Source organism: Bubalus kerabau, chromosome 2 (genome assembly GCF_029407905.1).
Source record: "Bubalus kerabau isolate K-KA32 ecotype Philippines breed swamp buffalo chromosome 2, PCC_UOA_SB_1v2, whole genome shotgun sequence".
Taxonomy (NCBI): Eukaryota; Metazoa; Chordata; class Mammalia; order Artiodactyla; family Bovidae; genus Bubalus; species Bubalus kerabau.
The window spans coordinates 123,037,920-123,053,216 of NC_073625.1; the positions used below are offsets into that span (position 1 = coordinate 123,037,920).

Genomic DNA, 15,297 nt, shown 5'->3' on the forward strand with positions numbered 1-15,297 from the left:
GACAATTTATCAATACCTATAGGTCAATGTCTACTGCATGTTATGCTTTTGAATTAATCACATTGATTAAATTATTATTATCCAATGTTTACTGAGCACAATATTAAAATAATGTATAGACTAATATTGATTCCAAATCAACCCCTAACAGGAACTTTAGAGGATTAACTTAAACTGTGGATTCAAAGTTTTAAAATTCTGTGTATTCAGTTTAAAATAAAAGTGGACAATATACTACTGGAATACTTAGTTAGCCCATTGCTAAGAATACTTCATATCCCTTGAGTAGAAACAGAGAAATAGATAAGTTGCTGAATGCGTCTCCTGTTGTACTTCATGTTTACCTGTGTCAAAGACCTAATAACCTCAGTTGTTGTTCACTCAGTTGTGTCCAGCTCTTTGCAACACAATGGAGTATAGTCTGCCAGCCTCCTCTGTCCATGAAATTTTCCAGGCAAAAATAGGCTGGAGTAGGTTGTCATTTCCTTCTCTAGGCAATCTTCCTGACCCAGGAATTGAACCTGCATCTCTCGCATTGGCAGGAGGATTCCTTACCTCTGCATCACCTGGGTGCTTATATCTCCAAAGATAGTAATATACATTATGTTCCAACTCTGCTTTAAAGTTGTTTCTTAAATGAGTAAGGATTGCTTTTTTGTAACTTCCATGCATTGATCCTAAGTCTACTCTTTGGAGACTGGTTTGAAACAGGGAAATTTTTTGGAGGAAAATTTTTACTAAGCAAACCAGTTAAGTTATAGAGGCCCAATAAATATTTTTGGAATAAATAAGATTTATTTAAAAAAGCAAGAAAGCTCCCTTTTACTACAGACCTAATATTAACTCAAAAGAAAATGTCTTTTCAAATATTTATCACTGATTTGTTCGAAATAGAAATGAATATCTGATTCAAACAATCACCTGTTAACTAAAGGCAAGGCATTGTTAGTTGATCTTTTTTAAGGCAACTGCTTTTGAGTTGAAAACCTATAAAAGGTAAGCTATTACTGTTAACTGTCCAAGTTTCAAGTTGAACAAAAAGAAATAGGTTTGTGTCTCTATTTTAAAACTCTCTTCTTTCTCTCTGCCTTTCTTTATTCTCTGTCTCTATTCCTCATCTTTTCCTCCATCTCATTCTCTCTCTTCTGACTCTTTCTCTCCACACTCATTCATGTGTGCACAAGCACACCCAGACACATACAGATGTCTGGTATATTAGATCAATCCATTGCACTTAAGTAACTCTTTTACTCAGAGGTAAAGAAAATGTTGAGTTGAAGTTCCCAGTTTTTTCAGATTTTTCTCAGAAAGAGAAAACTAATGTCCCTTAAAACATTTCTTTTTCTAAGTGTATCATTCTTTTTATTCTCATTTCTTATGCCCAAACATGAAAAATACATAAAACACATGCACAAAATAAAATTCAATGGTGAAAATAAATGGTTTATTTTTAAAATAAACAAATTTACAAATCAAATGGAAAATGGAAAATACAAACATTTATGGATAAAATAAAAAAGATAGTCTTAAAATATGAAAAACCTATGGAAAGGAAATAGATAATTAACAAGTGGAGTGAAACTTTTTTTCCCCAATACAATGGAGTACTTGTTTATTAGAATACTAGGGAATCATCTAAACTACATTGCATAAAAAATGAAATTATTTTATAGGGTTGTGTAATTGGACACTCTATATATCATGTCTTTTTGTTTGTTTGTTTGTTTAATTGGGTGCCGAAGGTCTTTATACCATATATCTAAAACCTTTGAGATTTCTTTTTAACATTGGATACTTTTGTTTTTAATATTAGAGAGTGATTTCTCCTTGCTTTCCAATGTATGCTTCTCCTTCTCTCTCAAATATTCTGTACTGGGCAGCTGCTGGATCATAAAACAAACAAACAAAAAAGAACTCTTGAAACAATATTATCTTAGGATGAGATATCATTTCGATTTGAGTTGCTTTAGATTTTTAGCATTTGAAAACATTCAGTAGCAAATACAGTAATGTAAATAGAACAAAAGTTATCTAGAAGTTTCTAGGGGTACCAAACATCATTTAGCATAAATATGAAATCCGAAAGTGCAAAAAGATGCTGCATTGGCAAGAGAATGGCCCCTTGATAATGGGGCTGTCCCTCATCTACCTAAAGCTCATTCTTGAATTGAAATTCAAATCTTATCTTGGGTCAGTTCTCCTCTGGTCTTGTGATGAAAGGGTTAATAGAAGGAGTACTTGTGCTTTGTAATAATGAAAAGCATTAACTAAGCTAAAAACATTAGATCCAAGATGACCCCCATACCATAGTTTTATAGTCAATGATTCATGAAGCTTTTGTTTTATTTAAAATAAAAACTCCTCCATAGAAAAATGATTTATTAAATAGACTTTAGTAATCAGAAGGACACAAATATAGGAGATAATTTTAGAATAGTTTATCAACATTCATACTACTAAGATAAGAATTTACTTAAATTATGAATTATTATTTTTCATAGGACACCCAGGCTCATTTATAGGTATTTTTCCTTTCTTTTCCTTTCTTACTTAAAAGTCCAATAGAGATTTGTCTCTCCAAGAGTTGAGCACTAAGATTAACATAATTTCTAAGTATGTGTGCTCAGAATATAGTAGGTGGTCAATTAATGCTAGAGGGCTGGCTAGTGCTTAGCAGTGACCATGGAAGCTCTGTGCAAAACAGACCCCACTGCACCCAGATCAACTGTGGCAGTAGTAAGTTATTGTTACTAATTTAGGGAGGGCAGAAGTTAACAACAACTACTCTGGGAGCTGTAAATTCACAAATATTATTAATGTGCAGAAAACAGTGACATAAAAATATTACAGTAAAAAACATAATTTAAAAACTGGATAAGAGTTCCAGTACTTTGTAATATTGTGCCAATGGCTATTTAAAGTCATATGTGGATATATATATATACATATATGTGTGTGTAGTGTGTGTGTATATATATACAATTCATGTATGTATGTGTGTATATGTAATTCATGTGTATATATGCAATATATATATATAATTTTGTGTGTATATACATATATATTTTTAAAAAATCTATATGTAACATAGATATTCACCACTCTGTAAACCCTGGACTTAGTTTTTACTTTTCCAAGTCTTAAGAACAGTAAAGTTTTACTTATACAAACTAAAACATGTTTAGTTGACAGTGACTTTTCAGTCTAACTTGTTTGAAGTGAGTGTTATTAACTTATCAGTGAATAAAATATGAAAACTACTCAGGGTCCAGTTAATACTTTTAGAGTATTAATGCTAAAAGCACTCTCAAGGTCCCTAAGTCTAACTTGAACACTTTACAACGGGGAGACAGAAACAAGTAAAGAGAAATTATTTTCCTAATATTCACATTAGCAAAGCTAAGATTAAAAGACAAATTGACAAACACCCTGTTCTGTGCTTTTCTTATAAGACAGAAAATGCCCTTGAAAGCTTTTTGCTCTTCTTTTACTCAATATTAGCACCAGTAAGAGAAGCTTCCTCTCCAATGAATCATGTGCGGAGCCACCTGCATGCTCTGAATGACTGACCCAAAATGCAGGAGGTAGGGAGATGGAGTGATGGATATGGGTCAACCTACAGATAATTGGGAGTTTACTGTAATAAAATATTATTACATAGTTTTCAAGGTGACAAATATGATACCAACTACCTGAGATAGAGTGCATGGGGTGGTGGGGGAGATGACAGGACACAATGCGGGAAAGCCCTTTAAGCCAATCATAAGGAACGTTTACAGTCACCCTGCTTTATAACATCATAAATGGTGTTGGTCTTGCTGTGAGAGTGTCTAGCATAGTAGGATGAGCAAAAGAGTTAATTTTCCTTAGCAAAGATAAATTTAGGCCCTGATTGTCTTTTAAGGGATGAATAAAAAGAAAAGAAAACTATACTTGAAACTCTTAATGACCTTGTTAACAGATGACTCATCTATAAGGGTTCTTTAAATCAATAACAAAGGCTTCCTCATAATATTAAGATTATTCCAAAAAAAGAGAGAAAGTGAGCGTGAATGAATAGATATGAACAGGAACAGGAATGGAGGATGCAGAAGGGGAATTTTGCATCACCAATTCTTGCAAAAAATGGAGTGACCTCAGGCACTGGCAACCAGTGGTGGATCTAAGCCTTTGTATTGCCTGAGGAAGCAGAACAGTTCTGCTACAGTAACCCTGAATTTATCTCTATGGGGAGGCTTCCATAGAATTTGTTTCTGTCCATGAACAACACACTGGGAATAAAGCAGGGGAATCCTTCTTTCTTGGAGTATTGCTGGATCTTTTCATCCATCATTCACTGGCTCTTTCATACATTTTTCAAGGATGAATAAGTGAGACCCTGCTCGCAACTTCTAGACCACCTGGGGCTTTTCTTCACTGGCATGGCCACCTGCAGCTGCTTCCAGAACCTGCCCTGTGGATACTTGGATTTCTCCCCTTTCCATTTAATGACCGTGAGCACCGTCTTAGCCCTCTTCAACTCTTTCACCTTCGTTTCCTTCACAGCTTTGTACTGCACTAAAATGACGTTGATGCTGCCTCGAGAGGCCATGTTTTCTAGGCCAGCCTTGAGCTCCAGGAGGGCTTGGGTTCCCTGGAGCACGTAGTTGGGGCTTAGGACAACCAGGAGGCGTCTGCTTTTCTGAATGAAGCTCAAGGTCTCATCTGTGACAACTGGGAAAGAAAACACCATGGGCATTAGTGATGGCCAAGAACTCCCTCCAAGTATGGGGCTTGAGGAGCAAGTGAAAAGAAATTAGCATAATAGTTTGAGAATTGGGGTGAAACTTTGATTAACAACATTTAATCCTTAGACCAATTGCTCTCTTCAGAAAGTGTCACTCTCTTCAGGGAGAATAGAAACTGAATGCACATATTCCAACCCTGAAGGAATTCCAAACAAGCATAAAGCCAAAATGTATTCCTATGACCTTGGTCTTCAGAAGCATCATTTGGGACATGAAGAATGTGTGGGTAGTACTGAAATCAATTTCTTCAAACTGTGTGGTATATTTTGGCCCAGCAAAATCAGGTCTTGAGCCCTTTCTCCCCAAAGATACCCATGTATTAACTCTCTACTGCCAGTGAGTATTAAAAAATATACATTATAGTGCTAAATCATAGAAATTCACTTTTCACTAACACAGAACAGCAAGAGTAAAACACTTCATTTTTTGGTAGTCCCTCTCTACTGTCAGGCACCTCCCAGACACAGACTATTCTATATCACTGGAATAGGAACTTAAGAATGCCAGTTGAATGGTATTTTGACTGGAATCACATTCTCAGCTCAGCTTTCTATTCTGCTCTGCTCTGGAGCCTAAATTAGTCCCTGAATCTTTCTCCTTAAACTCCTATCATTACTAAGAAGCCATGTGTTTCAGCAGCTGCTAGCTGATGCATGTGCCTTCACTGGCAAGCAAATGGTTTCTTCAGGTCGAAAAAGCAGCAGCAGCAGGGGAAAATGGAAATGCTGTATAATTTTATTCTGTTGTCAAGGGTTCTGATTAGTTCCTGTCACTAAATTCTTGGGAATAATCCATCTCCTCGAGGTTGCTTATCAAGGACTGAATAATCCTTTTCCTGGGGTTCAGATGGAAGGCAACTCCAGGGAATGCACCAGTGTTGTGCAAAGCCATCTCAAGGTTTACCATACTCCCCACTCCCCCGAGCAGTCATTTTGCCCTTTAATCTTCACAGGTACAGAGGCAATGGGGAGAGAGTTGAAATTAAAATAGCATGTGCAGCCTAGAGGAGAATCCAGGAATAAGTAATTGTCCACTCCAAGCACTGTTGCTGATTAACTGTGTGTAAGCAGGGAAAGAGACCTAGAGGGAAAGAGGACTGAGTAAAAGCAGCAGGGAGAATGCAAAAGATCACAAAAAATCAGTCATCAAAAGCAAAATGCAAGAGTAATTATATAGAACTTGAATTCTTCAAAGAACTATCAATCCCTGCTGGAGTCTTACATTGTTGTTATCCTGTGTATCTTCACATAACTGTTCAGATAGTAGTAAATATCAGTTGAATGACTTATGGATGAATAATTAGATGAATAAATTATTTAAGATTTTAAGCTTCAAAATGAGTGGGATTTGTCCTTTATCTATATAGTCAAGTCAGCATTTTCTGGCAAAATTATGCTGAAAGAGATATCTCCTACAGAACGGAAGCATGATGGACTTTTGGATGATGATTTTGGACATAAAGTGATCCCACTAATTCAAAATAAGCATAAAAATTAATGTCTATTCTCTCTCTCAAATTATCAATATAACTAAGAAATATACTAAGTGATTAATGTAAACAGGATTTAGGGGAAGAAAATAAATTAGTTTGTTGTAAAGATTAGAGATATTAATGCATTTTAACAGTACAGAGTTTAACAGTGGGTTTATGAGTGCTATCATGCATTTACAAAAGAGACTTGAATGTAGCATCACTTTATGTGTTACTGTCTGGATCTGAAAATTAGAGGTACATTTTATTTTAAATCATTCAACATTTCAATCTTTTTATACCTATTAGGATATACTGACCTTTGTAAAATGTTAAACTCATTTCAAATGTGTAATTTGATATGAAGAAACAGACACAAGGAAAGAGGAGATTTGAGCAGCATTGGTTTGCGAGAAAACAAGAATGAAAAAAAGGAAGGAAAATATTCTAATTACTATCAGTAAGTAATATAATGGAGGATTCCATGCACTCTCTTCTGCATCTCACTTTTTGCAAAATCGAGTAAATCTCATCTGTATACAAATGTTTTAAACTCACTCTTTATGAAAAAATTCTAGGCAAATTAGTTAAACCTTCTAAAAATCTAAATGTGAGTAAACAAAATGTTTAAAGCTATGGCTCTTGGCAGAGCTCCAATGCACTCTGCATCTACACTTTTCTCACATTGTTTTTAAAGCTTACTGGGGAAATATTTTAAAACCATAAACTGCACTTGAATAATCTGCATCTTACAGTGTAGAATTATTCCTGTTGTTGTTGTTTAGTTGCTAAGTCGTGTCTGATTCTTTGTGACCTATGGACTGTACCCTGCCAAGATCCTTTTCCATGGGACTTCTCAGGTAAGAATACTGGAGTGGATTGGCATTCCTTACCTATGGCATCTTTCCAAGCCAGGGATAGAACCCACATCTCCTGTGTTTCCTGCGTTGGCAGGCTGATTCTTTACCACTGAGACATCTGGGAAGACCATATTTATTCCTAGAGAGTCTCTATCTATTACAAAATGAATTGGACATTTAAATGTCCAAAGATGTCAACATAGAACTGTGCCATGACTCTTACATGTGACCTGAAGCTACAGGTCTACTCTGCTTTTCAGTGTAGCATCACCTGTACTCATCTGAAATACCTACTTCCCCCAGGCAGACTGTCTCGGTCAAAGATGCACAGCTTGTATCCAAATTCATTCTCCAAGACTCCACGGAGGGTCAGTAATACAAATTCTTCTTCTTCAGCATTCCTTGCATAGGATACATAAATATCATATTCCTTTCCATCTAGCAAAAATTTAATAAAAGACACAAAACACAGATACAATATAAATTAGGAAAGTTTCTCAATAGTACTGTATTTTTTCTTAAATCAAAAACTTTTGGATATTAGACATTTTCATTTTTTGCACATGTGAATTAGCTGACAGATTTCAGTGTGATTTCCCACCTGTGACAGGTCTCCAGGCAAAATGACTATTTTAAGGTGTAATTGCAAATTTTATCTGATGTGTCTTCTACTCTCATCTCACTGAGTTCAGATTTTGTAGTGGAGAATGAGTGAGGTTTGGCTCATTCAACTATGAACTTACAGAATCAGGAAGCAAATAGTTACTCAGTCATAGATGCTGGCAAAAATACCATGCAGAACATTTCTAATTCCTGCCCTCGTATGTCACTCACTAATATATGAGAATAATAAATTGAGCAAAACCTTGAGAAATGTCTAAATCATGTATACCTGAAAATACCTACAATTAAAATATGCTTAGATTTGATGAACCAATTTTTCTCCCAGTTGCCTAATTATAAAAATCATCTCTTGTTAAAAATACAGGTGCCTGTCTCTTCTACAAGCCACTCAATGAGACTTTATGGGATGGGTATTAGAATTGGTAATTAAATGTTTCATTCTTGTCACCTGGCATAGAGGCACTAAAACTGTTTCTTAAACTATAATGTGTACATGAATCATTTTGGGATACGGTTGAAATGTAGATGCTGATTCATAATAGGGGCTAGCCTTTAGATGCTCCTTTTAGTAAGCTCGCATGTGATTCTTCTGGTACACAGATAACCCATGAGTACAAAGTGTGGACATGCACTGTCTAGTACAATACCCACAAGCCACAAGTGGCTATTAAGCACTTGAAATGTATCTGGTCTGAATGGAGCTATGCTGCAAGTGTAAAACACAATACATGCTGAACTTCGAAGATTTTTTAGTACCAAAAGTAAGACTAAAATATCTCTATTAACATAATATTAAATTACAAGCTAAAATGATAGTCTTTTGAATATGTTAGATAACATAATTATTAAAATTATTTTCACTTTTCTTTTCTTTTTCCCTATGTGACCACTAGAACAATATTAAATCACATATGTGCTTCATATTGTATTTCTATTTGGATACTGCCAATCTAGACTAAATCATATATTGACCCAAGAAATCAGAATAATATGCATTAGAAAGATTTTCAATAGTAAGGGCTAAAACCGAAGTTAGTCTGATTATATCTTCCAATTAATCCAGGTTTTATCAAGCCAATATGTTTTCTCAAGATGGCAGTCGGGAAATATACATGAAATTTTCATTACTCACCTAAAATGGTTTCATCTGTTCCAAAATGAGCCCGGTAAAATAAGACCATCTCCAGCCAGTAAACATGGTAAATAACAATGAGAATCACCACCAGGAGGACTGTGGCTCCAAAGCCACATGCCAGTTCCACTGTGTACCTTGGAGCTATCATTGGAGAGACCAACAAAGAAACAAACTGATTTGTGCACGATAGTCATGGTGACCCATCATTCTGCAAATAGCTGGTTAAACCAAGCAGCTGAGTCATGAACCTGACCTATATGTGTGAACAAGCAGAGATCACATGGTGGAGGTTGAGCACTATGTTCTAACACCAGATTGTGACCTATTTATCTTTTTGTTTCCAGAAACTGACATAGAAGGTGCTTTTAAACAATTATATGATTTGAATACACTTCGATGATAATACAAATTAAAACAGATCTTGTTGGGAACAACTTAAAAGGTCATCCAATCTGACTCACAAACTGACAACTAAATCTTCTCAAAAATATTTTTGGAAAGCGTAACTCCAACCTATGTCCAGCTCTTACTAGACCAGCTGATGACACTTGTAGAACTTTAAATGTTGGAGCAGCTAACTGAGCAAAAATTTTAATGTGTTTATACCAGTCTTAGTTTCATCCTCTTGTCCAGTGCCATACGGAAGAAATTTAATTTCTTTTTCTTTATATTTGGCAATAAGCCTCAACAATTTTATTATCATTGAACAGAAAATGAGGGTATCCACCTAATGCTGAGTATGCTTGGCTCTGAAAGTATCTCTCAGGTGTACAGTTCTAGGATATACATTCTATAAGACTGCTTCTCCACTCTTTCTCACTCACTATTAAACTGTACATTGTTATAGTCGTCTAGGTAGAGACTATGTCTTCTTCATCCAACCTATCTTGAGAACTCTGGGAACTGAATGAACATTTCTGGATATAATGTTACAGACTTCTAAGTAGTGTTATTTAAAATAAGTCTAGTACTATGTGATATTTAAAATAAGTCTGAAAGTGAAAGTCACTCAGTCGTGTCCGACTCTACTGGAGTGGGTACTCTTTTCCTTCTGCAGGGAATATTCCTAACTCAGGGATCAAACCCAGGTCTCCCACATTGCAGGCAGATTCTTTACTAGCTGAACCACAAGAAAAGCCCAATACTGGAGTGGGTAGCCTATCCTTTCTGCAGGAGATCTTCCTGACCCAGGAATTGAACCTGGGCCTCCTGCATCGCAGGTAGATTCTTTACCAACTGAGTTATCAGGGAAGCCCAAAAATAAGTCTAGTATTATACTATGTATTTGTAACTTCATGTGGCTGCTTTATGAGTTTTACTAGTGAAACTTAAGAGTTTGAGATTGAACAAAATATTTCTGGATCTGAAACAGAAGTGGCTTAAATTATATATTAGTTGATTTGACAATTACTTATTGACATCTACCATTTGCTAGAAGCTGTTGAGGTTATAACAGTAGATAAAACAGGAAGGGTCTCTGCCCTCTTAGGGCTAAGATTCTAATGCAGGGAAGTAAATAAGGAAATAAATAAGACAGTTACTATTAGAGAGTGATCCATGCTATGAAAGAAATAAACCAGGGTAATATGAGGGAGGTAATTGAGGGGAGGCATTGGGGCAGGAGAGGTATATTAGGTAGATGTGAGAAAAAGCCTTTTTAAACACCTGAACATTGTGTGTATTAAGTGTTTGCCGGGACAAGGTACAGAAAAGTCTTCTTCAATCTGGAACTGTTATCAAGCCTTCCTGACTTCAAAGTTCATAGATATTTGCACAACACTACCATGAAGTTCAATTATTGATCATACCAGTGAAAAATCCCTTTTAAAACAGGTGGCTATTCTAAGCAGAGAAGGCAGTGGCACCCCACTCCAGTACTCTTGTCTGGAAAATCCCATGGATGGAGGAGCCTGGTAAGCTGCAGTCCATGGGGTCGCTAGGAGTCAGACACGACTGAGCGACTTCACTTTCACTTTTCACTTTCATGCATTGGAGAAGGAAATGGCAACCCACTCCAGTGTTCTTGCCTGGAGAATCCCAGGGACGGGGGAGCCTGGTGGGCTGCCGTCTATGGGGTCGCACAGCGTCAGACACAACTGAAGTGACTTAGCAGCAGTAGCAGCTATTCTAAAGGGAAAATGGTGAGTAGCCTAGAGCAAAATCTGAAATTCTCTAATTAAAAGGAAAAATCATTGAGTTTTGCATTCATTATCCTAAACTCAGGGTACTAATCCTGCTACAGATATAGCCTGGGAGTCAGCTGTACAGAATTACCATGTACTCTAATACTTATGATTTCCAGGTGGTGCAGTGGTAAAGAATCTTCCTCTCAAATGCAGGAGACCCGGGTTCAATCGATCCCTGGGTCTGGAAGATTCCCAGAAGTAGAAAATGGCAACCCACTCCAGTATTCTTGCCTGGATAATCCCATGGACAGAGGAGCCTGGTGGGCTACAGTCCCTGGGTTGCAAAGAGTCAGATACAACTAAGCGACTGAGCATGCATGCACACAGGCTTGTACTCAACCCATGAACAACAGTGCTTTAAAATAAGATAATAAATGCCATAAAGCTATGTCAGTGCATTTGAGAATTTATTAAGATCAGTTTGAGTAGCTGGCATGAAAATTGCTGTGTCCTTGGTATTTCTGAGTACATGTTATCTTAACGACACACTAGGCTAATTCCCACTGTCATCCTCATTATTTGCTCAGCTATTTTGGCTCTCTCTGGATGGACATTTCACAATAAGAAAAAATGAAAAAAGGTCAGTGGAGCCGCTTACCTGAAATGGATTTTTCTTAAAAAATATCAATAGTCACCTTGTTTAGTGATCAAGATATCAATTACACTCATGGCTTTCCCTCTGCCATATTCATTTTACTACTGCTGTTTTATTTCTACTAGAGCTTTTTAACTTTGTGTCATAAAATTACACGTGTCATATTTACAGACTGCATTTTGTTGGGCCACCTTGATGATTTCAAGAAGTTCCTTATGCTATTTAGCTAATTGAACTCAAGATAAATAATCCACAAGCCTGATTTTCTAAATGGTTTGAGTCACATTTAGGAGGTGCTCTAAAAAGCTTTCAAATATAGCTTTGCTGGTTTGTTTGAAAGGCTGATCCTTAGTCCACATTTTCTGTCTGCCCCACCTCAAGTCTCTGATGTTTATGGATAAAGATTTTACTCTGATGCAATCCCAGACCAAAGGGTTTCCAGTCAAAGGGGTGATATAACTGACCAAACTGGACTCCTAAACTACTTCCATCTTTGTTCTCACTGATAATCTAAACAGGATGGAGACAAATTTAGTGACTTGCTCTACTGTTTCTTTCTGAATCAGAATTCCCTCTATCCTTTTTCCAGAGCCCAAATTTCCAGCTAACTACCCTTGGTTAAGCCAGTACAATAGCTCCGGTCAAGCTATCAGTCTACAATCTTGTTTCTCCTTGAAAACTTAAATTTATCTCCTTCATATTCATTATCATAGTAGGGGCCTTGTTATTCATTGACTCTCCCAACCAAATACCAGCTGCTTGAATTTTCAAGTATTCCCTGCCACAGAATATTTGTCTATTCTTTGCTAAATTGTTGGGACTACTTGACAATTTTTGATACTACAATAATAGTCACTTGCCTGAATAACAAAGAGAATGTGTGTATGTGCGTGCATGTGCTAAGTCCCTTTAATTATGTCCGACTCTTTGCGACCCTATGGGCTGTAGCCCAGCAGGCTCCTCTGTCCATGGGATTCTCCAGGCAAGAATACTGGAGTGGATTGCCATGCCCTTCTCCAGGGGATCTTCCCGACCTAGGAATGAACTGGAGTCTCTTATAAGAGACTCCTGCACTTATAAGAGACTCTCCTGCACTGGTAGTCAGGTTCTTTACCACTAGCGTCACCTGATAGTAAATCAAAGATTTATGACTGAATTAACCTTCAGACCTTATTTGTTTGGCTATTTTAGTTCAAACTTGTGCATTTTGAAAATCAGCTTCTGGTCTTAGAGAAGTGACAGGGGCAGCCTTCTCTCCATAACATGTAAAATATTATGATGATTTAGGGGTATGCAAAGATTTCTTTTTTTTTTTTGCAAAGATTTCTTAGAACAAAGAAAACAATAACCATTAAAGAAAACATCAATAAATTACACCTCATCACTAAAATGTACCACTGAAGAAAGGAACTGGCAAGATACAGAGTGGGAGAAAGTATTTGCAAAATATCTTTCCAATAAGGAACTGATACCTAGGGTAGAAAAGAGAATTGCTCAGATCTGATAATGAAAATACAAACAACTTACTTATAAAATGGACAAGGTATTTGAACACTTATAACACAAAAGAAGACCAATGACTAACAAGCACATGAAAAGGTGCTCAGTATCTTAATCATCAGTGAAACAAAAACTACAAAATTAGGTGCCACCACACACTCACTAAAATGGCTAAAACTAAGATTGTTGTTTGCTGTTGTTCTGGTCACTAAGTCATGTTTGACTCTGTGACCCCATGGACTGTAACCTGACAGGCCCCTCTGTCCATGGGATTTCCCAGGCAAGAATACTGCAGTGGGTTGTCATTCCTTCTCCTGGGATGAGAATTGAACCCAGAATTGAACCCATGACTCCTTCATTGGCAAGTGGATTCTTTACCGCTGAGCGCCAGGGAAGCCCCAAAATAAAGAGTAACAACACTGAATGACAAAGATGTGAATACACTGTTTCAGTGAGAGGGGAGAATGATACTACCACTTGCGAAGAAAGCTCTGAGAGTTTCTGATAAAACTAAGCTGGTAATTCTACTCATAGGTACTCACATCAGAGAAGTAAAAATAAAAGTCTATAAAGAGCTTTGGATAAGAATGTTAACAGAAGTTCTTCAAAACTGTGAACAACCCAGATGACCTCCACACAGATAAAGAATAACTAAGCTGCAATAAGTTCTTTAAAAAACAAAACAAAAAAACCACCACCAACAAAAAACACTACTTGGCAAACAAAAGCAACCAACATACAACAGCATGACTATTAAGATTATTTTCTGAGTGTAAGAAGCTTTATAAAAAAGTGCATTCTGTATAGGTCTAGGTATATAAAGTTCTAGAAGAGGACAAAAATAGTACATTCTGATAAGGAAAATCAGAACAGTTGCTTTGACAGTGGTGGAGAAGGTAGGAGTAGCAGGATTGATTGATAAGGGGAAGGAGTGGGAGGTTACTGTCTATGGTGATGATAATATTCTATATTTAATTTTAAGTTACACCATAAATATATACACATTTCTCAAATATTATCAAAGTTCACATAAATGTGATTTGTAATTTGTCACTGTATACAAACTTTACCTAGAAAAAACCTAAGAGAACTATAAATAAATATTAAAATTTGGATAATACAAGATGCTTAAATGTTTAGGTGATAACTTTTACTCATGTCTGTAACTACTTTAAAGGTATAAAAAATAAGATATATTAATGTATGCATAGCAGAATGGATTGATGGGTATATGTGATGAAGCAAAGATACCAAAATGATAGAATCTATGCAGGTTATATAAATGTTCACTGTATAGTTCTTTCAACTTTTCTATGTATCTGAAAACTGTCAATAAATTATCAAAATATAAAAATTAAGATGAAATAAACCTGCAGATTAAAACAAAGCTGAGAGAATTTGTCACCAGCAGATGTATGCCACTAGAAATATTAAATGCTTTTCCAGCTAAAATGTTACCAAGAAGGAATAGTGCCAGAAATGGAAAATATGCAAATAAAAAAAATAATTTTTTCTCAGTTCTTAATGTATTTAAAGAATACTTATTTAAAGCAAAAATAATAGCAATGTATTGTGGCATTTAAATGCAAATTGAAATGCATTGTAACAATAAAACAAAGACAGGAGAGAAAAAATGGAACTTTACAATTTTAAGATTCTTATAAAATATGTGAAATGATTAATTCAAGGTAGATTGTAATAAGTTCAAGATAAATATTGTAAATACTATAGAAAAAAATTTTTTAAATAACACAGAATTACTCAATATACCAGCAAATTTGGAAAACTCAGCAGTGGCCACAGGACTGGAAAAGGTCAGTTTTCATTCCAATGCCAAAGAATGCTCAAACTACCACACAGTTTCATTCATCTCACATGCTAGTAAAGTAATGCTCAAAATTCTCCAAGCCAGGCTTCAGCAATATGTGAACCGTGAACTTCCAGATGTTCAAGCTGGTTTTAGAAAAGGCAGAGGAAGAGATTAAATTGCCAATATCCACTGGATCATGGAAAAAGCAAGAGAGTTCCAGAGAAACATCTATTTCTGCTTTATTGACTATACCAAAGCCTTTGACTGTGTGGATCACAATAAACTGTGGAAAATTCTGAAAGAGATGGGAATACCAGACCACCTGATCT

General features: G+C 36.2%; 1 protein-coding gene across 1 annotated transcript in view; it reads right to left on the bottom strand.

Moving 5' to 3' along the window:
- Positions 1-1,510: 1,510 nt before the first annotated feature.
- The window catches only part of IL1RAP (interleukin 1 receptor accessory protein), a 145,596-nt gene continuing 131,809 nt past the window's right edge, over positions 1,511-15,297 (bottom strand). Inside the window, exons 9-11 of the mRNA XM_055568706.1 lie at positions 8,875-9,018; positions 7,413-7,556; positions 1,511-4,713 (exon numbers count right to left, since the gene is read on the bottom strand). Of these exons, the coding sequence (XP_055424681.1) occupies positions 4,346-4,713; positions 7,413-7,556; positions 8,875-9,018 (656 nt within the window). The 3' untranslated portion in view covers positions 1,511-4,345. The remainder of the gene's footprint in view (positions 4,714-7,412; positions 7,557-8,874; positions 9,019-15,297) is intronic.